The 26,583-nt window shown below is 38.3% G+C and overlaps 1 protein-coding gene across 9 annotated transcripts in view; it reads left to right on the top strand.

Moving 5' to 3' along the window:
- Nucleotides 1-26,583, top strand: part of TCF12 (transcription factor 12) — a 173,917-nt gene that overhangs the window by 80,240 nt on the left and 67,094 nt on the right. For all 9 annotated transcript variants that reach the window (XM_056345683.1, XM_056345689.1, XM_056345688.1 and 6 more), the window contains exon 7: nucleotides 20,404-20,468. In XM_056345683.1, coding sequence (XP_056201658.1) covers nucleotides 20,404-20,468 — 65 coding nt within the window. The remainder of the gene's footprint in view (nucleotides 1-20,403; nucleotides 20,469-26,583) is intronic.

The following is a 26,583-nucleotide window of genomic DNA, read 5'->3' as shown; positions in this document are numbered from 1 at the left end:
ATCCCTGATGCCTGTGCCGTGCACTTCTTAAAAATTGTTTTCAGAAGTTCACTAAAAGTTCTCTGGTGCAGTTCATGCAGCCTTTGTAGACCCCCCCTTGCTCACAAGCAGTGCCACCTCTTGCCATCTTGGAGTACCCTTTCTTTTGAATTTTTTTCTCTGATAAATCTTAACCTTTTGTGCTCTAGTTTCCATGCGTTGAGCTGAACACTCGCTTTCTATGTCTTAGCTTTTTGAGTATAATTACACTCTGAGGAAGCAACCCCCCACTCCTTTCCCACCTCAGTCAATGGGAAGAGATACTCAGTTTTGTCTGAGGACCAGAAGAGGTTTGGTGTGGGGCGTGCCTCCCGCCAGAGACACGTGTGTCCTTGGCTTCACTCAGGTAGCATTTAGCACAGGGAGGGCAGGTGAGATGCTCAGACCGGCCTGGACACTTGTGCTAACCGCCCTCTTGTTCTTCTTGCTTGATGCTTCCAGGTCAGGCTGAGCTTTACTGAGGCCTTTTCAATTGGGATGAGATTCTCAAACTCCTCCCAGACCTTTCCATTGTGAATGTTGCCAGCTGTTAGTTTTTTGCCTCTTAAGAGATGTCATGTCTGTAGCCTAGCTATCAGCTTGCCCTGTGTTGCATGTGGAGTGTGACTGATATTAGTACTTAATTCATTATATGACACTTTCCATTTCTTTTCAAGGGCTTTCAAAATAAAAGCTGAATTTAATCTAAAAAAGTGATCTTATTAAAGAAGATACTCAGATTTTAACAGTGTAGGTTCCCCAGATGATACAGTAATTAGCATTCTGTAAGTGCCCAGAATAGAACTGTTCGTCAAGCCTTTAATTTAATGATTTATTGATTAATGATTTCTGTATTCTAGTGAGGGAGAACACTTCCTCATCTGCTGCTGGTCAACATAATTCTGCCAAAGGATGTGAATATTCCTGTGATACTATGTTTGTTCTTTAACCCTTTTGTGCTCCTCAATCTGATATCACCAAGTCTGCCACCTTTTATCATGTGGAGTTTTTGGATTACTGACTCTGATTTGACCCTGTGAAAAGGTGAATCATACCAAGACTCTAAACTGAGAGCAAAAGGCAAATGCTTTTGTACATTTTTCTGAGATCTTTGAGATAAGCCAGGGAGGAAGCCAAAGGAGATAAAAGGGCCTGCAGCAGTACAAATTGCCAAATTATCTAGATTTTAAGTATTAAAAAATGTGCTTTCTGCTTGTGACATTGTTTCCCCCGCCTTGTGTTAATGATGTAAACTATGCTGTAATCTCTTGGTGTAGCCTCCCAGATAGGAAAGGAGGAATTGCCATTGACCTAAAGCAACATGTAGTGCTATAGAGTGCAACCTAACAACTATACCCCTTATTATGCCTACTATAATTATTTCTCCAAGGACTTCTCAGCAATTTGTTTATTATACTCCTAAGTCATCAACAAAAAATATAAATTAAGATTTGTAGTTGGCCTGTTTTGCAAACTGTAGTCAAAAGCAGCTAGTGCTCTGATTCAAGTCTTGGTGTGCTGTGATTATATCATGTTGCATAGATAATTTTTATCTGCTAGTTTTAAAACTCATCTGTGATACTTGCATTAAAAGAAATATAATATCACTGAGAGCATTGTGAGTGCGCAGATAATTTAGAAATAGTTTTAACTTTGTTTTTTCATTATGGGTGGGCGTCCTGTTTGTTTCAGAATTGTCTAACACACCACCAGGTACAGAAACAGGCTCTTACATTGATTTTTTTTTTTTCCGATCCTGCTTTGTCCTTTATCTCTGCTTGCTTGCTATTGTTCAAGGGTTGCTTTGTAAAAGGTGCGAGCATTGTGCACGGTTTATTTTGGCAAAATGAATAATGTTGCCGTGGATCTGGGTCTGAGCCCACTAGCCTTCCTCAGGCAGAAGTTCTTAGCTTCAGGTTGTTTCCTTCTTGCGGGCTCTGCTCAGATTGCAGTGTGGAGCCGGTGGTTCAGCTCTACCCGGCACTCTATTAATATGCACAACATGACCGGTTTCAGGGGAAGGTTATTAGAATGCTGGTTTGTATCCTCCAGTGAATGAAATGATGTGTGATTATGAAGTCATCAGGCATGGACCAGTAAGGCTCGAGAGAGCCTCCCCCCCAGGTCCTGGGGGTGCCATTGATTGGTGACCATGTGTTTGTGCCCGATAGACTGTGAAATGGTGTGTTGCTACACGGCTGTGTTGCACCTGCGCCCCACCGAGGTGATTGATTGGTTTGGTCATGTGGAATGTTCCCATCTGGTCTGCAGTAATGTGTTTTTTTTTTTGTTGTTGGGTTGGGGGTTTTTTTCTCCTTTTTTTTTTTTTTTTTTCTCCTTCCTTCCTCTTCTCTCTCATTTCCCCTTCATCTGCGAGTGGCAAGCTCTGGCTGGGTTGCTAGAGCAGGCAGTTGCAAAAGGCAATGTGAGCCTTTGCCTTCAGGACAAAGTGGGGCTGCTGCAAGTGCAGCAAGCGCTGTTTTTATTTCTGCTAGAGGATCAGATGGTTTGTGGTGTGCTCGTGAGCAGTTTTGGGACATATATAATTTTTTCAAAAAAACCCCAACCGAAACAACCTGGGGGAGGGACGAGATACAACCACCAAACCCCAAAACCTGTGTGTTACTCTGCAGATTTCTTCCTGTCTTTACAAAAGTGCTCCGCTATTGTAATTAGATTACCCAAGTAGCAATGCATGTGGAAGATCTTATTTAACCTCAGAAAAGTAGTAGTTTATTTATTGAAAACTACTGATGTTGCACTTTAAATGCCAAGAAATTATTTTAGTTCCTTTAAAAAAATTTCTATAGTTACATTGGGCGGTCTTGTTTGATATTTCTTAATCTTACTCCTTTTTCATAATTGATCTATTCATTCCACTTAATGACTAATTACATATCAGAGCACATCATCAGCAGCATTCATCATTGTAGAATGTAATAATCAATGACATTTCAACAAAGGAAAAAATAAATATGCAAATAAGGACTCATTAACATTTGCATGAGCTGTTTGAATAATCACGTTGCTGACAAGGCTGTAATTAACAGAAATTGATGCTGAGTTCAGTATTTGATAGTGTGTTTTCTCAGCGTTTTATTGTTGTCACTGCGGGGGCTGGAATGAAGTTCTGCTCTACTTGTACCTTGACTTAGGCTTGATGTGATGGGTTGTGCCAGGTAGCAGAGGCTTCTGGGAGCCCTTAATTCATCTGTGACCTACACTTAATGCATAGAAAGATATTTTACTTAAATAACCATATTGTTAATGAAGGACTGTTAAATCCCTGGTAATTATACAACAACTGAAGACAAACCTTCTCTCCAAAGTCAGGAAAGCTGAAATTATTCAACCTCTTTTTTTTTTTTTTTAATTGAGAATCTTTTACATGAGTCAGGCACTTTGAAACTATAGGATTTCTTATTTGCATTGAAAATGAAGTAATGATGTAGGGGGGTTTGGATTTTTTTTTTGTTTTGTTTCTTGTTAATCTGAAACAGTGTATCAGTGTCAGGAGGCTTGAGCTTTATTGTAATTGAAAATCAGTTGCTAAGGAAAATTGTGTAATTATGAAATGTACAGTCTCTGTCTCCCTTTCTCCCTTTTTATTATTGCAACTTTACTCCCTCTCCTCCCCTACCCCCCCCCCCCCCCCCCCCTTCCTCTTTTTGTCATGGATATCAACTGAAATGCGCAAAACACAATAAAGCTGTTTATGTCAGTTTTTTTGGATGACTGTAAGTGCTGATTATAACAAGTTTAAGGAATTTCCTTTGTTGAGTGTGTACCCACGCCATATGGCTCAACATGGAACATTAACTTGACAGGGATAATGGATTGTGGTATATGGAGACAATTTTGCCTGCAGCTTCACTATAACTCATTCTGGTTGGGGATCACAAGTTTATAATATAGGATGCAGCAAACATCCAGATGGATTTACTTTACATAAAAAGAGTTGCATTTCTTTTTATTTCCTGCCTGTAATTGGGGGAAAAAAAAAAAAGACTTTTAAAATAAGAATTAAAAAGTAGTAAACAAAGAATGGGTCTTATTCAGGGAAGGAAAATCTCAGTGAAACTGTGTATATATGTGGCTGAACTGTTTTGGATGCACTGAAACACAGGTGAAGTGGTGTTACTTATACACATGTATACATACAAGATTTTTCAGATATATTATTTCAAGTGGCTTCACTTTTCAAAATATTTCAGTAGAGCTCCAGTTCTAGAAATACATAATTTTCTGGGCTAGTGAAGAAAGCTATTTGAAACAAATCTCAGATTTTTACTTAATGATTTTTTTAATCATAAGCAAAATGACCACTTAATTAGCATTCTGGTGCTTTGGTAATGCTCTGATGGTACCCAGGAAAAAAATAATCCTTATAAGCTTTTTCGTAATATAAGGAAGTAAAATACTGCTAAGAGTTTAATTTGTTTACTTCAGTGGTTGCCTGATATAACGGGAAGTATCCAAAGGTCTTAGAGTGTAATGAAAGTCGGTATAAATCTAATGTGTCCTAGTGAATGATCTGCATGCCCAAAGTAAGTCCTAATTTTACAAAAACTTCTAGATCTAAGAGACTTTAAGCACACATAATCCCATTAAGCACGTATGTAGCTGTTTGAAGGATCAGGGCCATAAATCCATATTTCGGATTTCAAATAGAACTACATGAGGTGGCTTCAGCATTCCTGTGCACTTGTGATTTGAGTTATACTGCAAATAAAACTGGGTGCTTTGCAACTTGAAAAACAGACATCTTTTAGATACCAGTTTCGAGATTCTTCTAAAACATTACTTTTTTGAGACTCTGGAAACCTTGACCTTCCTTATTCAAAATAGCTGCTGTAACTTTTTTTTTGTCCCTCTTTGAACCACTATCACACGGATGTGAATTTGTTAATTTTTTTAATTAGCTTTTGAGGTAAGTACCTGAGCAGATGGAGAAGACATGGTTCATGGTTGGGGAAGAGGAATACTGGTTGTGATTATAATAGATACTGTTTGTGTGTCCAGTCTCCCTCCCCCATTGCTGACTTCATAGGTTGACATCCCAATTTAGCATCTGTAATCATTATCCAAAGTTTCAGAAAGTAAACAGCTAGCAAGAATCTGCTTTTGAGAAGGGAGCAATAAAAAGGATCACTAACAATTGGCCTACGAAGAATCTGTGTTATCTTAAGATACAGGATTTCTTTCAGGTTTTTGTGCTGCAAATTATACTTTTAAAAGCTTCTCTAGGTTCATTCATCTTCCCCCTGCATACCAGGCTGTGTATGTGATAATCACAGCCAGGTGGGAATTTGCAGTGGACTTACAGGGACGTTGCTGCTTGTGTTCTTACTATGAAGTCCCTTATTTGCTACTGCCGCTGCAGTTGCAAAAAGACAGTCTCAGGAAAACACATGATATATCTTTAATATTTTTAATGAAACTTGCTCTGTAGTTGAAGGTAGAGGAAGAACAACATCATATCTAGTATGCCGGTCAGCTGGTTGGTCTCTTAATTTATTGTCCAGTGTTTGGAAACACTAGCATAGGGAAATGGGCAACAGTGTTGCAATAAAGTTGAAGAACTTAAATCTGTAGATAACAAAATTCTTTCCAGGAGCTGTAAGGGGAGCTGACTATTTCTGCCAGCGTCTGGACTTCGTGTCTCTTATTTGGCTTCAGAAGGAAAAGTAATAGTCAAAACCTCAGCAAACACTTAATAAAACTGAAATTTTGAAGATAACATTTGTGTCCCGTATCAGCATTTACTGACCCACCAAAGAACTTATGCAGGACTGTATTTGCAAAATAACGTGAATGTTCTTCCTAGGTTACAGTGATGACTACCTGCAACATAGATTACACTCCAGTTAATAATATTCTGGGGATGTGTAACTGCTGTGTTGGCAGTGAGAAAGCTTCTGTGTGGGGGGGGTGGGTGGGTGGGTTATTTCTGCTCCTGGAAAAGCTACAAAAGCAGGCTTCACTTTTCTAATCTTGTAATCTGCAGTGGTCTACGGGGAGCACACTGATGATCCAGTCTTGTTAATGACTTAGTGTAAGGACGTTATAAAAGTCCAGTCGGTTGTCAGTAGAAAGGTTATCAGTAGAAATTTATTAAGAGTAATGCTTGAAAGCGAGTTCCACTGGCCTCTGACAGTAAGCTGCTGTAACGGTCTTTGATCCCGAAGGGGTCTGCTGAATCTCAAGTTGAAGTCACTGGTGTTGGTATAAAAAGCAAGAATTTCTTAATTTTTGTTTTGCTAATGATTTATTAATAAATACTGCTGCAGTCTTTGTATTCATGTTTTTCTTTGAGCTGTAGATAAAGTAACTTGGCTGGAAAGGCAGCCTTGTTCCGTTTTGGTATAAAAGCAATTGCTTGAGGTTGTATTTCCCATCTGATTATTTTTGTAATGATGTAGGCATTTCTTACAGTGCCCTAGATAGGTCTGAGCGCTGTGCCCGTGGGTAGCTCCATCTCCGGCGTGGTTCGAGTCCAGGGAACCAGGAGGGGGCGCTCTCAGCACAGCAGCAGCTGGGCGGGGGGAGCGGCGCCGCGCTGCGGGCAGGGGGGGCTGAGCACCCCCAGGGCCTGAGAATGTGCCACCGACACCAACAGCGTTCCCAGCTCTTCTCGGAAAGCTATTTTCATTATATTTAAGGAGTTAAATATGGATGGATGTCTCCTTGTCCTTAGCACGTGCATGCTGTGAGCCAGGACAGAAATGGATTTCAGTCTCTAACTTCAAGAAATGAGTTTCTAGCTTCAAATAGCACTGCAAGTTGTAAATTGATCATTGACACATTACATTGTCCATATTTTCAGAAATTTTGACTGAATTTCTTAAAAACTACACTGAGTAGACTGAGAGGATGCATCCATCTTTGTCAGATTTCTCTTTAATCTGTCTGCAGTCCACCAGTGTTCTCCTAAGTGTATAGCTGAAATCACAGGAGTAGTCCCTGCTGAATTTAGTTCATTTGTATACTTGTAAGTACATATGCGCTTAGTTGCTTTGCTGAATTGGTGCCTAAAAATGCTTCTAATATATTCAGAGTATTGTTTAGGTCCCATTTTCAACTTGGCTTTTAGTCAGACTGATGTGATTAAGTCGAGGTGTGTGCAGCAGCGGTGCGCTGACCGGTGTGAGAAGGTGAGTGACCAGGTACTTAACCTGAATCTCAAACAGATGAAAAGCTAGTTAATATGAGGCAGGATTAACTTGTTAGCAAACAGGAGTCTTGCATCTTCCCCTAAAGTAGAAGGCTGTATATTATGATATCTTTTACTCTAGAGGTGTTTTCTTTAATGCTCCTTTTGGGGAGAGAAGGATCTCTGAAAGCAGGGTGGTTTTCCTTGTCTCTGAATTGCCATGTGACTTTCTCCATTTCCCAGTTTTAAAACAGTCCCTGCAATATTTTTTTTTTAACAACTCACTTGAAGCCAGTGAGTTGGAATTGTAACAGGGAGCAAAGTTTGAATTTGTTTTGCCAAAAATTTCTTCATAACTGTGGGGGCAAATGCTACTGTTCCCAAAGTCTTTTTTCTGGTTATGTACTTTGTTTCAGCAATTTGGGCGACTTTGCCTTAGTATCATTGCTTGCAGAATTGAATAACTTATCATTTCAAGACAGAGCACCAGCAGGGTTTGAAATGTGTGAGTTTGGCAAGAAAGGGCTTGTCTGTAAAACAATGAAATTGCGTTGGGGAAATACAGTGCCTCTGTTCAGCTGAGGCGGGCTGAGGTACACTGCGAGCTGTTGTGAGCTGCAGCTGCATTTACCATCAAACACTGAGTTGGTGCCGATGAATGTTTTGTTTTTAGTGTCATGGAAACTGCGAGCCAAAGAATGGATATTCTGTTCATCTGGGAAAATAGCAGTTCACTGCATAAAACATCAGTTGCTTCCAAAGCAGTTCTTAAAATAGACTTTGCGAATATAACCCTAAAAGTGCAACAGTTTAAATCACCTCAGTACTACTTTGTTTTTCTATTAGGATATACATGTGAATTAAATTAACATAGAAGTAGTGAGAGTTTAAAGATACAACTGTAGCTTGGAACTCCTACAATGAGTTGTTCTTTTACTTTACCATTTTTAATCTAGAAATGGAGAGGTCCAGACGTTTTAGTAGTAGTTTTAATCCTTTTTATTACCTTTCTTCAAATGTTTTGCTCAAAGCAGAATAGTTTTTGTCACCACTTGGTACCATTTACTGTTTCATGCAGCATAGCAAAAATCGGGAAACTCACTGCAGAGACCAGGTATCCAAGAGAGTGCTCTCACCGGCAGAGAAGGAAATGTGATGTGGAATAAATAGTGTGTGTGTGGTTTTAAATGCATGATCATTTTTTTCAGAGCCAGTGTGTAAAGAATAATTAATTAAGGGAGTTAATTCAGCTGAATTGGAAAGCTTAAATTTGTCTTGCTTCAATTTTGAGGTTGCATTTAAAAAAGAAAAGTATGAGATCTGATTTAAAGAGGGGGGCAGAAGTTGTTTGACCTGAATGATAGCAAGTTGGAGGGAAAATTGCCAGCTGCAGGGTTTCAGAATCCATGATTCTGGAATGGATGCGATACCAATGAAAAGAAGGGCTGCATCGTTGTGAGGCCTTCTTCAATGTCCAGCAAAAGCAGTGGGAATCTTCCTGTTGACCATATTGCTCTTAGGCTTAGTTTTGGTTGGTTACGTTTTGTCTGTTTCTGGTGTGGAGGTGTTTTGGGGCTTTTTTGTTTGTTTTTTAATTGGGGGATCTAAAATTGGATGCGATATTTTAGCTATGGTGTAATGAGTGCTGAGTCGAGGTGGATAATCTCTCCCCTCCACCTGCTGTCTTGCGTGCAGCTTACTTTTGGGGACCATCGGTCCTTCTCAGCAGCCTTGGCCCCAGCCTGCCCCACCGCAAGGGGTTGGTCTGCCCCACGTGTAGGGCTTTACATGTGTTATGGGTGAATTTTATGAGGTTCCTGTTGGCCCAGTCCTCTAGGTTGCCTGCATTCCTCTGAAAGGTGGCCTTGCCTTCAAGTGTACTGAACTGCATCTCCTAAATTGGGGTCTTCTGCAACTTTTTAAGGGTGTGCTCTGCCTTCTGCTCCAGGCTACTGATAAAGACATCAGGCAGGACAGGTTCTGTGTGCACTGTGTAGTGGGTAATGACAAAATTACAGATGCAAGGAGGTTGATAAAAACATAAATTTAGGTTGAAAAGCAACTGCATGAGAAGTAAAACAGGTGCTTGAGATGCCGAGACTTAGATGAGTAACTCCAGGGAGAGCAGGATCAAGAAAAGCCTTTTTATAAGTGTTTACAACTGTTTAATATCAAGGAGTAATGTGTAGTTGAGAGCTTACGTCAGAGATAAATGCTAGATGTGAAATGGGAAAGTGTCTTCGAAATTAATCCTAGTTTGTGTATAAAAGGCTTTTGCAATAATAAGCAAGCTCTGTGGTTCCTATTCTGTGGCACAGGGAACTGAAGTACAAGTAGGTAAAATTGATGAAAAGATAGAAAGCCATACGGTTTTTACTTTCACTCTTTAATACCATTCAGGCTTAGAAGGAAGATTTTCACGTTGCAATGCTTTCAGGTACCATAACCACATGTTCCTAACCCCGAGGCAGACATTTGGGCTTTCCTGCTCAATGCCTGGGGGGATGCCCAGTGGGGTTTGCAAAGGCCACTGGCACCCCTTGCAGAGCAGCTGAGGCTGGCCAGCAGGAAAGTAGGATAATGGTGGACCACAGAAAAGCATCCATAGCCACCACCCTCCTCCCTGCGATAAGTCTAGTTAAAGACCAGGAGGCTGTAGGGCCTTGTCTCAATCCTGCAGGCATCTTTTTGCACTTGACTGAATAAAAAAGGCAGCTTGCATCCTTAGATGCAGTTCAGAGCGCTCCAGATCAGTGACCTGTCTTCAGTTGTTTGAGTCTGCCAACAAGCTCTCAATTTCCAGTAACGCATTTAGATTGTCAAGCTGATGATTTAAAAAAAAAAAAAAAAGAAAAAAAAAAAGACAAAAACCCCTAAATCTAGGGGCAAGATTTGAGTTGTGTTGATGTCACTGAAAAATATTTAGTGATCATTCTCTGTTTACAGCTGCATTTTAAAATCTTGTCTGGTGCCTGGCTTTTGCTTCCTTAATGCATTATTGTTTTGAAAGAGTGATTAGATTATTCCTCTAAATTATTCTTTTAAAAGTAATCCAGGTTTTTTGTCAAAATATATTAAGACACATACCTTAGAAAAATTGGGTACATTGATAGTGTACTCTGCCACCTTACAGTGTAAAAAGACACCTTTGCCACGAATTCAAGTTGACTAGCATTATCGTTAACTTACCTAATCCTTTATTAATAAAATCCTTTTTTGGTGATTTCATTATTTATGATTTGCTATCAGAGGAATAAATTATTTGTGTAATCAGATTTGTTTATTGTATATATTGTACAAAATGAACTTTCTTCCAGACATTTTGCATTTCCTGCAGATTCTAAAAACTAAGTAAAAAACAGTGTTAATATTTGAGATAAATCTTTGGCTTATATATATTTTTAAAAAAAGTTTTTTAATTCTTCTCAAGTCAGGTTATCGAGACCTGCTGATACAAAAGTGCAGAATGTTAGCAATTGCTTTTACATCTTCCTTGCTGTTGAAGTAGAAAATATTTCATCATTCTTATTCATGTTATCATTTCTATAAAGTAATTGCCAGTATTGCCGCAAGTATTCCTTTTGTTCTTAACGTGCTGAGGGAAAGTGTTTTCCTTATCTGCTTTAGGTCATTTAAAGCAGCATGGTGATACCTCTGGAAAGCATGGGTAGCCAAGCAGAGAGGTAGTATTTATTGATATGTGAAGTTTTATTCTTTAGTTCATTGAACAGCACACCATTTTTCTTGGTGTTTTTAAATCCGAGACTCGTTCACCTTGAATACATCTGGACCTGGGATGGTATTGTTAATGTTTCTTCAGTCCTGTTCCCACGACTGTTGTGATCTCTTATGAAGGCGCTTTTTTTTTTATTCTTCTTCTTTCTTTTATCAAGAATGCCACTGGTGTCACCTCCCAAAATAAACAGCAAACACGTTTTCCTTTGCAACTGTGGGGGGTTTTTTGGGGAAGTGGGGTGAGTGGATGGGGGTTGGTAGGGTTTTTTTGTTCATTTTTCAAATGTGACTTCAACAGCATTCATGCTTCAGGTGCCTTGACAGTAAGGTATCAGCATTTACACAGATGTATGGAGGCATGGGTTGCCTACAGATGGGGGGATGACTTAGATGTATGTTTTTGAGTGATTTTTTTCAGTAGACGGTTAAATGTTCATCCTCTGTGTAGCTCCAATACCAGTTTGCATTTCTGCAACACAGTGATGTTCTCTTGTGAAGTTCCCTTCAGTGTTTCAGGGCTTAGCAGGATTGCCTTCTATTGCTGGACGGTCTGAAATCCCTTACTGTAAATACTGGCTTTGTACTTAAAAAAGAGCACCTATTTTAAGCTCTTAGCATTTTTGATGCTTTGTATTAATTTAGACTGTCTAACTAATCTTTATAGGCTTTTTGTTTCACCTTCTTTTGGCTTGGCGTGCTTGCAGATAACACGTGTGAGTAGTTGGGAGCTTGCAGGCCCCACTCAGGAGATGCCTCCTTTCAGGCCCTGTCTTGCAGGGTTTCCCCTTCTGTTCTAACAGATAATTTGATTACTCCGTGGTTTCTGCAGAAATTGTTCTCTTGAAGCAGTAATACTGGGAAAACACTTAACGTGCTGTTTTGTTTTCTTCTGAAATCTGTTTTAGCACCTAATGGGTGTTTAAGGTTTGGGTTTCTTGGGTTTGGTTTTTCTTTATTTCTGGATTTTTGTGTGTGTGTGTGTTTTGCGTTTTGGTGGGTTGTTTTTCTTTTCTTTCTTCCCCCTGGCCCCAGTCTGACACCTACTGCTGGGCTGGAGACCACACTTTGGGAACGCCTGATTTAACTAACCCGTGTCTCTGTGCAGTAGGGGTGGCTGGATTGCCTGTGGAGGGTGAAGCTTGAGTAAGTTACACAAGACATCCACATCAGAACTGTCAAAACTTCTGTACAACAGAGTACTATTGGATGCATTTGCCAGTTGCCTTACAGAAGGTGGTTATAAATGCTTGCCCTGTCTGTACCTGTGTTTATCGGGGGAATGGATGAGGGGGGAAAGTTTCTTTGTTGACAAAGCTGGCTTTTCAGGTTTAATGAGAATTAATAGATCTTGGATGGTGAGAGGAACTGTAGATACCTACATAAATAACTATTTTTTCAATTCTTATATGATTATATATATATTTATGAAAAAAGTAATTCAGCAATTTGTAGCAAGTAGTGTCACCAAAATAATCTTTTAATGGGAAACAGATGTAGCGTTTTGTTGTAAAGTGTGAATTTTCTATTCACTTCCAATTATAAAATCCTCTTGACTTTAGACTTAAGAATGTACTTGATGTTCAAAGTCACTGATAGAAGCTGAGTAATTTTTGTCCTTAAAATATGGGACAAATTCCACACCAGGAGAGCAAGGGATGCTTTTTGCTTAGTTGTGAGTAGCAACTTTGTTACTTGCTTCAAAGTTTTGACTAAATCCCTTGAGGATGAGATAAGAAAGATGGCAAAGGCAGAAATATTTTAATAGACAAAGTGAAGACCCTGGAATACTCTAGAAATACATGGGGTGGATAGGTGAGGTGGGTGAATACATGGGATAAAATGCCTTCCTGTCACCCACGTGGAATGTGTGTATTCATATGCATACTCGGTTTGGTTATTGTCTTCTGGATATTGTATGTCCCTGATTTCCCTCATTTTTAGTATCTTTTTAGTGAGGTAATTTTAAGTGTGTTTCTCCTGCTGATGTTCTGTCTATGTATGGCACACATTAATGGGTTAATAGAGCAGTACCATTATTTATGGTAAGGTTAGCCTAGGGTAGACAGAGTAGTGAAGAACTGAAACTAAATACATTAAGCAGCTATTCAGGAATTATTTGGGTCACAGATACTTGCCCACATATGCCTGGGGGAGGAGGAGAAGAAAGTTCTTTTTTCGTTCAGGAGGTTTGTACTATCTCTTTTCCCCTTGCCTTCAGTTACTCATGTGCATCTTCCTGCCGGAGACTTTTTAGCCTTGCAAAGGTTTGATTTGTTATTTGGCACAGTATACGCCTGGTAAGTGGAGGGACAGGAATAGGACTGAGGAAGGAGTTTTCATGGATCAGCCACTGGTGGAATAGAAACGTTCTCAGTTTGACGTGAGCATATAAATTACAAGTTCATAGGGTCAATCCAAATATAATGCGGAATTTAGTCCACCCTTACCTCCTGCATATTTGAAGTACATAAGAGCATTAATAAATTATTTTTATAGTACAAGATCTGTGCAGTGCTCTGCAAACTGTCAAAATATTCCATCTTTCCTTAGAAGTACTTACAAATCAATGGGATGAAAGTGTCAAAGGCATGTGTTTGGGAAGCAGGTTCTTTAGTACCACTTCACACACTGACATTATTTCTTTTAAAAATATTGCATTAAAGAAGTTGTGAGAAATCCCTTGACTTCTGTGTTTAACATCTTAAGAAATGTACTCTGAGATTTATTGCCTGGTCAGTTCAGTCGGTAAAATTCTTACGGTGAAAGACATCTGCAAATGCCCACACAACTGTAAGTATTAAAGAACTTCTGAACTTTTCTAATCTTTGGGAAGCATAATAAAAAAAAATAATTTTTTTCCCCAGATAATCCAGTCCAAATGTCAACAAAAGCAATATTTTAGTATTTGCTGTCTGAAGCATTGTTCCTAAATTGCAGGAGTTAGAATGGGAAGTTAATTCCAGGTAATTGCAGCTTCAGAATTTACACATTTTGGATCATTTAGATATGAAAAACAGTTCTTGCACCACATAAGACAAGTAATAGGATTGGATAGTGGAAGTATAATGCTATCTTACAAATGACAGTTCTTGGTGTGGAGAATCCTAGGAGATTTCTGGCAGACCTGAGACTGGAGAGTTAAACCCTATAAATCTCATTTAAAATCATAATCTTCTTGCAAATTATTAGAATTGGTCTGTAGGATGATGGTCTTTCAAAATTTTGACCAAATTTTGAAGTAGGGGACCAAAGAAAGGAGTAGGGGGCAACTCTGTAATATTAAAACCAAGCTTTGCTAAACTTTTTCTTCTCCTGTTTGGGAAAATGGGCTTTAGAAGATGTGGGGAGGGGGAGGAAGGTGTTAAAATCTAAAATAATGTATTTTTTCCACTAGTCACAGTCTGAATGTATCATTACGTTATCCATTCTTTACAACTGACTAGGGCAATGTTCTTATGATTACCTGTATAGACTGCATTGCTGGTCATCGCTTGGGCATGGCATTCCTGGTTAAATAGGTTTGCTTCTTTTTTCTTCTATTTTGTTACTTTATTACAAAATTTTCTAGTAACGTGGTTTCATTAGGTATGAATTATTTATTAGTCTCAAGGTTCAAAATTTGTATTAGGAGTTTTCAGACAATTCCTATTATGTAGATTTGACTGCTTTATTAAAAGGTAAGACAGTGCGGATGAGTTTGCAAGACTTCAAGAGTTATTGATTGGGAAGCTGCTTGCAGTCAGAAGAGGACTGAGTGAAGATGGAGTGTATGATGAGATAAAGGCTAGGTTAGGAAAGTGATTACAACTGGGGACCTGCTAATCACCGACCTCTGTAGGGATCCTGTAGTTCATCACTAATCTCACTTGCACTTGGCATTTTCCTGCCTTGCTGCTTCATTGTTCATAGCAGAGTGAGTAATTTGGCTTGGGATGAACAGGAGGAGGGTGCTGCAAGTCCAGCAGCTGCACTTGTTGGCACTGGCTTCTTAAACATCCTCAGCGTAGCCAGCAGCGTGCTTGGCACACGTTAGCCGATAATACTTCAACAAATTGTTGTGGAGAGAATAGGAGGTCATTTGTTTTAAGCACTTTCTTCAAATGGTGTTGCTTCAGATCTCGGTTCAATTTCCGTGAGTTTTGCTCATAAGTATAATAAGGAAAAATGTGTGTATTTTATATTTATTCACAATATAGACGTGTGTGTGTGTATTATGTGCCTTTAAAACATTAGAGATAAGATTGTAGGTATTAGATATTACAGCTGTGACAGCCTCTATTAATGAGTAGGCCTATAGAGCAGTAGAAGAGGAAGAAATGATTCGTCCAATGCATTGGGAAATGTTTAGATATGTAGTAAAACTTCTGTGGCTGCATGTGTCAGTCTTGCCCCTAAGAAAGCAGCAGCACACCAAATTCTAGGAGCAGGGCTGTTTTTGTGTTTTAATCAAATGTAAATATTTTTTTTTTGCCATGCTGAATAATTGCTGAATGAGAATTCTTAACACCAACAAATTTTTTTAAAAAAAATAAAGAATGGACCTGTACTGGAGGCGGCAATGATGTTATTCTATATATTTTGTATGCTTGCTTTCTACTTTGTACTAAGTTGGAAAGTGATAATGAGTTGTAGAAAAATCTTTACTTTGAATATTTTTCTTGCATCATCTGTATGCACCTGTCAGTATAGCGTTTGCAGCTTGTTCCTTATTGTATTGGGTCTCCGCATATGAAAAATTATGTGAAAGTATTAATTGTGTGGGTAAAAAAGACATGTACTTTGTTGCTGGATACATTGTTACTGGATGTGGCGGAGGAGAAAGCGGTATGAAATGATTCTAGCCAAACCAAATTTAATAACTTTAACAGAAATGTGCAAAGGTATCAACAAGGTTTTGTTTTAAACTGACTTTTGGGCAGGCTCTCTGTTGTGACTGGTTAATAGTGTTATCAGTGATGAAACAGTGATTAGGAACTGTGAAAATGTGCTTCAAGATTCGCTGAAAGATGATTCTCTGTACAAGTAGGGCAGTCATACTTCATGTCTGACAAACAGAGCAGCTGCCAGCTGTGGTCACTATGGTATTCGTACTGGATGATAAACATGACTTCATTAAAAAAATGTGAGTGCTTTCTCTATTGCCAACCACATAAATCCTTAGCAGCGCACAGGAAGATCTTTAGTTTGTAAAGAGTTAATTCTGGGGGAGTCGAAGTGATTTTTTGCAGAGTTCTGTTCTCTCACCCTCTCATAAACCCGGCATTATGCAGAAGCAGTGGGAAAAGGCTGTTTTACTACTGGCAGGCATTTATAGCGCACTCGCTGAAGTAGTCCTCGGCTGAGTTAATGTAGTGCTGTTTTCAGCTCGCTATCACTTTGCATCTTGCTGTTTCAGTTCATTCTGTGTTAAGAGTATTTAGGCTGCACAGCTGTTACACAGATAGATTTATTATGGAATACAATTCCTTGTGTGGTATTCAAAAGCTATATTAAGTTGTGAGCACATCACATTTAGGCAAGTGATTGCCAGAGAAAAATAATTATTTACTAAATACCTATTAATGTTTGAATTGGTACAGAATGTGTCGAGGTTTTAAGTTTATGAAGTTAGGGAATACTTGTGGTTTACGATGCTTAGTGGGATTTTCTTGGTTGGGTTTCTTTTAACTCCGTAGTCCTTGGGCTTCAAGCCTGTTAAGTAGTGATTAGATAATTGAAATTTTTGTTGATGAAAACACTTGAAACTTACTAAAATAAAATAAAAACCCCAAACTCATTCCAAGTTATTAAAAGACTCAAATGCCATGTGAGTTTATCTGTGCAGATTTAAGATTTCTGTATATAACCAACTCAATTATTTTTAAATGTCCGTTGCTTTAGTTCACATCTGGTTGGAAGACAAAACCATGGGTTATAGAGCCACTGATACGTAACCTGGAGAAAAGTTCACCATGATGCTCCTTTGTAAGCAAGGCATGGATTTTGCTTCTAAAATGACAGCACATAACTTTTGAAACATGTCAGTTAGGAGGTATATGATAAAGGTGATCGAGGAGCTGGAGATTCACCGGAGCCTTGTGTAGGAAGCCCTGCTGCACAGCACGGGAAGTGTTGGGGTTGAGAAAACTGGCCAAAGTTGCTTTACTTCTCAGGAATACTTCATGAAAATAAAATGGGATCTGAAAAGGAAATAAATTTCTTTACCTTCCCAGCTGGTATGTCCGCGCACTGCCTTACAGCCATGTTTACACAAACCTGTGCAAATGAAACCATTCAGTGAGGATTTTGTCATTTAATAGTGTTTTTGCATACCACTCTCTTTCTTCCAGTTAATGTCGGGTACCATAGTGAGTTTCCTCATGTCTCCTTAATGCTGAGCACTAATGTTTCTGAATTTCCAGCTATAATAAAGGTACTATTGCCGTCTGTGCAGTGAGCACCGACTGAGACAAGACCCTCCTGAGAGAGGGTGGAGAGCATATGATCAGGCAGAGGGTATAACATACTCAACACCAAATCTTGTGGGATAAACCTGCAAGATATTTCAGGGCTGCCTTGGCTTTGTGTCACTGTATTTTTAAAGTTTGCATACTTATAAATACTGGTACTCCAGTAAGTTTGGTTTTCACAGTAACCTCCACATTTTTTAATACTCTTCTGTCAACCTGTAGAGAATCTGAATAATTAAGAAAGGTATTTGATAAGCTAAAACCTACCAAAGGCATTCTGCTTTGATATATTGGCTATGCGTTTGAAAGTCACTGGATGCCAGAGGCTGCCCATGCATTGATCAGACGTTGTGGATGGGACCTACCTGTTTGTTAATGTCGTCTTGTCAAACTTGATGTCACCCACCTTTCAAGTACTTGACTCAATTACTATATGAAGTAGCTGCTGAGTATTTTCTCTTTCTATTGATAAGGAAACACTACCTGTAACGTTTGCTTACAAGGCTTTAAATAGTGAGAGTAGCGTCATGCCTAGACGGGAGCAGCTGAAATGACAACAGGCAATTTGTAGTCAATACTCGTTCACTTTTCCATTGCACTGAGAGCAAAACCATCCTGTGATACTACCAGACAGTATGGTGCTGGGAAACCTTTGCGATGTAGTATCAGTGAAGCTTCAGGGGCTGTTGATGGAGTCCTTCCTCTTCTCTTCTGAGCAGTGCAACAGATGTGCTCTAGCGGTTTCCATACTCCTGCTATGCAAACGTGAAGATCATGCTGCTAGCACAGTGCTCCAGTCCTGCAAAAGGGGCAGCGGTGTGGTTCCACAGCACAGAACCAGGAACAGGGCTCGTGTGTGGGCTCAACGTGTGTGTCTGTAGTGTATGCCGTTTGGTTTTTGTTGTTGTTTAAAAACATGTTCCTTTAACATTGTCATGTTATTGCAGGATTGAGAGTCGTATCTAAGTGCTCGCACTGGAAATGTGTTTGGGAGATTATCTCTACCAAAGGCACCATCTTGTACTTGATCCTAGGTTGTTTTCCAAACCCTTCCTTGAGAAGCTTAGCCATTTGAACACAGGTTAAATGTTAATTTGCTTCAGCTCTAATTCTTGATAAACACTTAGGTAGTAGCATCAGGCAGCCTTAACTCAATCATTTCTTAAAACCAAATTTAGTATAGATTGGGCTATTCTAGTCAGCTTTTTTCCTTTAGTGTGAGCCTGCCAAACTTTTTGAGTGATGACATTTAAATAAGATGATTTTATGCATTCTTATCTAACAATTTCTTGCTTGCTACAGAAACCGTAATTTAAATCATAATTTTTCTAGTCTCTGTAATTGACTCTTGTACAAATACTTGTTTTAAAGCCTGCCTGGAATACTGCATACTTCAGTCGAAGTTGTTTATCATGTGGTATAAGGTTCTCATTTTCTGGAAAGAAAATGCTGAGTCTGGTTTAATATGAACAGCATGATTCATCCTACTTCATACAATTTTGCATGCTAGGTACTTTATTTGCTTGGTGCCCAATTGTTGTTAGAGGCAAATTGCTTCAGCAGAAAAATGTTAACTTTTTTCCTCCCTTTTTTACAGCAGAGTTGCCATTTTCTGAGCAAACTATTGTTGACTGGACTACCTGTAGTTATCAGGATGATAATCTTGCAGCGGTGTTGGTGCAAGGATTCAGACTTCCTTTCTACTTACATAAAATGCACTTTTAAAATGAATAAACATACTTTAGTTTTTCCTCTTACGAAATGATGTTTAGGGTTTTTTGGTAATAGAGAAAATCAGGAAAAGCAAAGGAGGTCCTGTTCTAGAAGCGCAGTTGCGGTAGTGTAGAGCCATTAATCACTGAAATGGGAATGTGTAAGAAAGGCTATTTCTTCTTCTCATGACGACTGGATGACACATGCATTGTTTAGAAAAGGGAATGCCTACTTGGGGAAGGTGACATTCATTTTCAAATAGATAGGTGTCATGGTTTATTAATGCCTGCTTTTGGATAAGGCTCTTGAGTGGTGTTACGGGGTGTTTCTTCATTCTAACTGTGCCCGTAACTAGGGCAGGCATGGGCACGTGGTGTTTTCTGTTACACATGTACTTGATGGCTGTCTGATTCTTGACATTGTTCAGCAGAGACTTCTATTTAAGATGATTTTTTTTTTTTTTAAAGCCTTGATTGATAAACTTCTGAGCCTTACTGGAGAACTTTCGCACTGAGTTTTAATATATTTAATATACAAATGTGCCAGCCTGGTGGCACAACAAACAAATGCAGCACCAATGTTTCTGGAATTGACAAATACATTGCTAATGTCTTGCGACCCCAGCTAGCGACATCAGAGGGCAGGCACCCTGCACGAGGCACTATACTCAGTATGTGCTACCCCCAGGCAAATCCTGCCTATGTGGCAAAAGAGTCTGTTTTGCTGCCTTGACCAGCTGTATTACTTGAGTTTTGTACCTGACTAGAATGTACATGAAACAAAAGGAATTTGAAGGATTTAAGGGATGAATGTCAAGAGCTGAATGATTCAGCCCTGGTTTAAGTTTGGTGTGGGTTTTCTTGTTCTGAATTGAAGTTTTTGTTCACTTTTCATGTGGTTTTGTTGGTTTTATTTTACTGCTTAGTGTATTCATCTCCCACGATGATACCAGCGATGTGTTAGTTTCAGGTAGGAAGGAGGAACTTCTAAAAGTGTCTCTATCTTTGCTCATTAATAATGGAAGTGAAGCTGGACCTTTTCCCTTTTCATTTAAACGTATTGATAGGGATGTTTTATAACAATAAACACATTGCAGTAGTTCTTTTTTGCTGATCAGTTATGTAAGGAATGGAATTAAGTATGTAATATGTTACAGTAGTGCTGTTTGTGTTAAACACTGGTGTATAAAAGCCTAGTTTCATTCATGCAACCTAATTTTTATGAATTTACTATGACGCTAACAGATTTTTCTGAATTGCATATATAAGGACAACTGATGCATATATCTAGTAGATTTTAAAAAGAACCTAATTTCAAATGTCTTTTCTTTTGTAGGAAAAACCTCAGATAGAGGTCCATTTCCATTGTATGGCAGAGATACGGGGTTACCGGGCTGTCAAGTAAGTATATTATGATTGAAAGCAAATGGAATAATCTGATTTAAAATCTAGTTTAAGTTACTTGAATGTGTCAGGCTACCAAACATAATAAACAAGAATGCATTCCACAATTTGCAGAGTAAATTTTCTGGGTTCTGTGTGGTCAAATTTCCTTGCACTTTCATACATCCATTTAGAGGAGGTACTTTTGCTGTGTGCAAGTGGAACTGGTTCTTTGGCTCATGAGCACGAAGCCTTGTGTTTTTAGTAAAAGGGGGATTGTTATTGGTCTGAACATATTGAGCAATGTGCTTTCAGTTGTGTGTATCGCATCTTTCCTACAGATGATAGTGAAATGAGTTTTTTTGCCCTTTGCAAGTTGTTCCTCTCTCCCAAGTCTGCAAACAGAATTGCAGTCCAGTACTGATTGTCCATCGGGATTAGTCTGTGATACTTGGATTTTTCACATACAATTTGTCAAAAAATATCAGTAATTGCTGAATACAGTTCATTAGTTAACTGTTACTCCTAGTGGAGATCATGTGCATTTTTTAAGGAAAACAGTGTTACTAGGCTTTCCATTTTTAGCAGGTTATCCAGTGTGATACATCATTATTTTGTATGTTTGAGGATGTGTTTTTTTGTAGTTGAGAAAACTTTCTTTTATATCTCTAAATCTTCATTTTAGAGTGAAGATTAAGCATACTATCTTGATCATTGTTTAAAAGTCTGTTTTGAATGTGTAGAAAGTTTGAATGTTTGAAAAGTATAATTAGCATTTGATTACACTCAGTATTTGTTGACAAAGACTTTACATAACTAATATGTTTGGAATTCTAAAATTAGTTAAGCTTGTTTTCTGTAAAAGGAATCTTTATAAATTTCACTCTAAGTAGGCTATTTGCTTTGAATGGATATTTTCAGGAGCATCTTTGTTCTGAAGGATAAAACTTAGCATAAGGAGTTTGACATCTTGGTTTTGAGTCTCTTAGCTAGTAATTTGGGAAGTGTGAATGGGCAGCACCATGTGGCAATGCAGCCCTAGCATCGCTTCCCCTATTAAGAAAGGATCATTCTCACAGCCTTTACTACTTCTCTGCAACACAGATGTGTCGAACAAAGACCCATTTATAACTGTATGGGTGAGCTTTCAGTAACATTCTTACAAAAAGCAGTATACCTCTTTAAGTTCAAGTTACAGGCTTCACATTATTGCCAGTCTAGACAGTAGAACATTGTATTAGTGTTACTACTATTGTTCCAATAACTCTGTATGTACTGTATTTAAATATAATAACTCAAAATTTACATTAGTTTGGAAGCAAATTAATTTCCACGTTACTCTTTCATTAAGTTAATGTTCTGTATTGGAAAATGGGTTTATATTAACTTTGCATAAAATTCTGTTCTGTTTTGCAGTAATGAGTGTAATTTCTGTTGTTTGGCTTCTGAGGAAAATGCTTTTACATCTCCTAATTGTTTATATCTAATACCATTTAATATTTTTTTATATGTAGTTATTTTAAAGCCAAAATCTTAGAGATATTTGTTTCTATTAAGATCACTTCTAATTCTGTTTATTCCTTCAAAATGCTTCTTACTGTTCCCTCTCCTACAGTTTCTTCTTTTTAACACATTTTTAGCGTATGGGAAAAATATTATTGTAGGTAAATCTGTATTGGTTTTATATTCAGGATAGAAAATGATCATAAATTTAAATTGAATTAAAATTAAATTGAAAGTTTATGTGATAAGTTACAGTTTGTACTTTAATTTGGTCTTATCAGTTAAATCTGATAGTGTTTGAAATAACTTGTTAACTTGGAACGTGGTGGGATTTCTGAATCCTTTTAGGTTTTTATATTTTTCATAAATCCACGGCAGTGCCCGTAATACGGCTCTCGTTGTAGCTCCAATGTTTGAAAGCTATGATAGAGAAGAAGGTCAAAAGTGACCCTGAGAGAGGTCATTTTGACAATCCACATGAAGAATCAGCTGCATTGTCCCTGGCAGATGCTCATATAGTCAGTTCTTAAAAACCTCTAGAGATGGAGAAGACTGTGTGACCACACTGTGTTTTGTTTTCCATTACTTAAATGTACTTACTCTTCAAAAGTTTCCCAGATGCCTTATCTAAATATCATTGTAATTAAAGCATCTAACTCTTGCCTTACAGTGGACACAGAGAAGAATCTATATTCTTTGAAGTCTGTAGCGGCTGGAAATCCAGTAGATGATTAGGATGATAAGGAATCCTTAGAAAAGATAAGACATAAAGGGAGTTAATTTTTTGGCGTTGGTGTGTATAGTGCAGAATGTAATGCAGGTCTGTTTTTAATAAAGGATATATAACAGGGTCTGTCTCAGGTTGAAATATTGGTAGAAAAGCTTATGCTCTGCTGTAGGTGCTCGCCAGTAGGTTCACAATTCTAGGGGATTTCCAGTGTTTTAAACTAGGTAAGGTACTTTATTTAAGGCTTTAGCATGATGGCAAAAATAAATTTCCTGGACCTTTCTGACAACACTTAATTTTTTGCTGTGTGATATTTGCCTTTTTCATAACAAATATCCAGTCTTTGCTAATGATTTGATTGGTGATGGTCTAAAAATTTCCAGTACCTTCTTATTGTAAGGCTGGTCAGCTTGTCGTTCCTCAGCCTATATTTTTCAGTTCACAGGTTCCACATGCAAAAGTGTATTTTTTTTTTTTAACACATTACTTCTATCTTCTCGAAATTCATCAGTGTAATTTTGAATTCCAGGCTTGCATTGCATTTGTAGATCTTTCTGGGTTATTTGCTTTGTGAATTTAGTAAATGTGGTCTTCATTTTTCATCCAAGTCACTAATTAAGAGGTGGAATGATGCCCAAAGCAGATGCCTGCAAAGTCTCAGTTAATACATTCACCCAGCATTGATCATGAACTCCTAGCTACTGTTTTTTAAACACTTATCCTTTGTATTCAGCAGTAGTGTTGGTTGTCCTTGGTTCCTTAGTTCACCTGTGAAGTGTGAAAGTAGTAAAAGCCTTATTAAAACATCTCATATGCTGTCTGAGAAGGAAGCGAGATTGGGTTTATGTAGTTTATTCCAGCTAAATCCATACTACTTCTTTATTTTCTTCTGGAATTTGCAGTCTGCTTCTCCCAGTATTCTTCCAAAAAATGAAATTTAAATTCTTGAGGTATTACAAGGCACTGCTTTTGTTTTTCCCTGAAAGAAACAAACCAGCCCCGTTCTTTGTTAGGGTCTGCACTCCAAACTGTGAGTTTTCAAAGACAGTGGCTAAGGTTTCTGATAATTGCAAGAGCCAGTCCTCTGAGTATCGTATTGGTACAGATGACTTGAAAATACCTACCTTATCCAAATACTCCCCAACCTGTCACCAAAGTTCTTTCCATATGTCATTGGTGTAAATGGTATTAATAACCTAGTGTTGGCGTGTGATGAGTTTTAATTTTTACTGCTGTTAAGGTTACAGAGGGCTGGAATGAAAGTTTTCAAGACTGCTGTAAACAAAGACTCTTACTATCACTTCTCACCACTTACTGAGAATGGTCTAGGTGGTGATCTGTATGGACTGTTAGCTACCCACAGGCTTTATATTTACGCTGTAGGAGTTTTAAGGGTGGTTGATTTTCAATGTACCTTAAAAATCTAAGCAACGTAGGTAAGGAAATGTGATTCAGGTATAACGTTTAGCCATAAGAATGTAAATATGGCTAATTTATTAATATTGTACCAAAGAGGAAGTGCACACCTCCAGGTTTGATTTCCAGCAGGTGTTTTAAGGAAGCCAAAAAGGAGCATCCTGGAGTACAGCATGTAGCGCTGTGTTGTGCCTATTCATGTACATACCAGTGTTGAATAAGGTCGTTGCGTTTGTCTTAAGCTGTGGGTTTTATGTGTTAATAAGGTTAATGGTGTGTGTTTGTGTGTTCTTTCTAGTGCTTTGCAGTCAAGTTCTGAATCATCTTCCTTTTTTGGCTTTCTTAGTACTTCATACTCTTTCTCCTTCTGACAGGTCTTCGCTATATTCCGTACCTTTCCAACTCTTACTGCCTTTTTTTCCACTCTCTGATGTTTTACAGAGTATATAGAGTCTGAGTGGATGGGTAGCATGAGAAACGGAGACTTATACAGAGCTGGCTTAGATGAATGTCAAAAACTTTTACCTGGACAAAGAATTGACAGATTTTAGAAGAAATGTACAAACTGCATTTGGCTATCAGGATGAAATGTGAGGCTACGTGGCTTGACACAGTGTCTCTATTTGTGTCTTTGATTTGGAGGAGCGGAGGCTGGTTGTGATATTTGTGTGGGATTCCACCATTCCTGTTAGCTGTGTAATTGCAGATTTGGGAAGGGCATCTTCTCACAAATCTTAAAATGGCTATAGATCAAGTTTTCAGAAAGCTTCTTGTAATAAGTTTTCTTTACACTTGTGTAATTTAATACTGAAAATTGTAATTTGTGTGAAAGAAATGAGATTAGACTTCAGATATTGAATGCATGGCTCCCATTTCCAGTATCATCAGAAGGGTACCCAGCTGTCGCTGCACATTGCGTTGACAGGTCTGAGCTCTAAGAAAGCCAGGAATCTGCACGATTTTCCAAGTGAAATCGAGATAAATGTGCAGTACATGTGTAGCTGTTAGACTAATTCTTCTAATTGTTTCTGTGGGTCTTCACAGAAGCTAACTTTATCCCCTTGAGCCTGTAAGTGCCCTGGCTTAATTGGCAGAGGGAGGGGGGGATGCTGCTTTAGCCCAACGGTGCCTGTGCTCATGTGCCTGGCAAAGTCTGTCTCTCCCCACTGGCGTCACTAGGCTGAAGATAGTAAATTATTTGTGACTATCCCCTTAATGTCCTGGTTTAATTCTAAACAATCATGCATGAAAAATAGACATCATGGATTTTTTGACGTGTGGAGATAACACATTTGCCCACCCTTCATAATAATTTCAAGTCCGCGTACTATCCCATGTGCGAGAAAGGAGATAAAATCAAGTGCTAAATGTAATGGATGTTAGGCAAGAACTGAAGAGGCATTCACCAGTTTGTTTAAAGTGTAACCTTTCTATAAAGAGACGTATCTTTATTTTTCTAGCTGTCTATATATTCTATAAGATGATGGGACATTTTAAATATTATAAAACCCATTTAGAAAAAGGTTTGATAAATCTGTAGAATACATGAATGCTGGAAGGGGCTATGGATTATATTTCCTAAATAGTTTTAGAAAAAGGTTTCATAAATCTGTAGAATACATGAATGCTGGATGGAAGGAGCTATGGATTATATTTCCTAAATACATTTCACTTAGTCTATGTAAAATTATATGTATTATACTGCATAAAATATACTACTCTATATAGCATGATGTATATAATGATGTTATATATTTCATGCAGTATGAAATAGATTGTGCTGCAGAGAAGGCATATGAAAAATTTCTATGATACTGTCTATGATACATAGAATTTATTTGGTAGTGGCAGATGGATTTTAAACTCATTTCTGCTGCTATTTTTATATAAGTTTTGTGCATATTGGTAATAAATAAGGCTGCTTCAGAATCTTTGTTTTCTGGAGGAAGAAAAAAAAAAAATTCAACAGAAAGCTGGTCCGCCAGTGTTTCCAGTAATCTTGCTACACCATTTTCCCTTCAATAGCCATCAGCTCTGCTATTGCTGTGAAGCTAATGTGAGGTGACTCATTTAGCAGCATATTATTGCATCATTGCAACATGATGCAAGGCACATCAGGCATTATTAAATTAGCCTGAATTTTGCACTATGACAGTAACATTTTATGCACATTAGCACCATACTTAGTGCTCCTTATGGGAATATACTTCAAGTAAACATCTTAAGACGTCATTTCAGCCAACTTTTCAGGATTTACCAATTTCTTCTTTATTCTGGGGAAAAAAAATGTGTTTCATTGGAATATTAAGGCAGATGAATGGATTTGTGGATCTTCAGAGCATGCTTTGTTTCTTGAATTACTTTTAATGGATGGTCTTACTTGGGCAGTACTTTGGAGAAAAAATTAGCTGACTTGTCACTTGATGGTTCAAGTAGGTTGGAACAAACTCATCCATCTTTCTTCCACCTTTGGAGTGATTCAATGTA

The sequence above is a fragment of the Falco biarmicus genome, chromosome 7 (assembly GCF_023638135.1).
Source record: "Falco biarmicus isolate bFalBia1 chromosome 7, bFalBia1.pri, whole genome shotgun sequence".
NCBI classification, from domain to species: domain Eukaryota; kingdom Metazoa; phylum Chordata; class Aves; order Falconiformes; family Falconidae; genus Falco; species Falco biarmicus.
The sequence above is the reverse complement of the archived record's forward strand: the minus strand, read 5'-3'. Positions and strand labels throughout refer to the sequence as shown.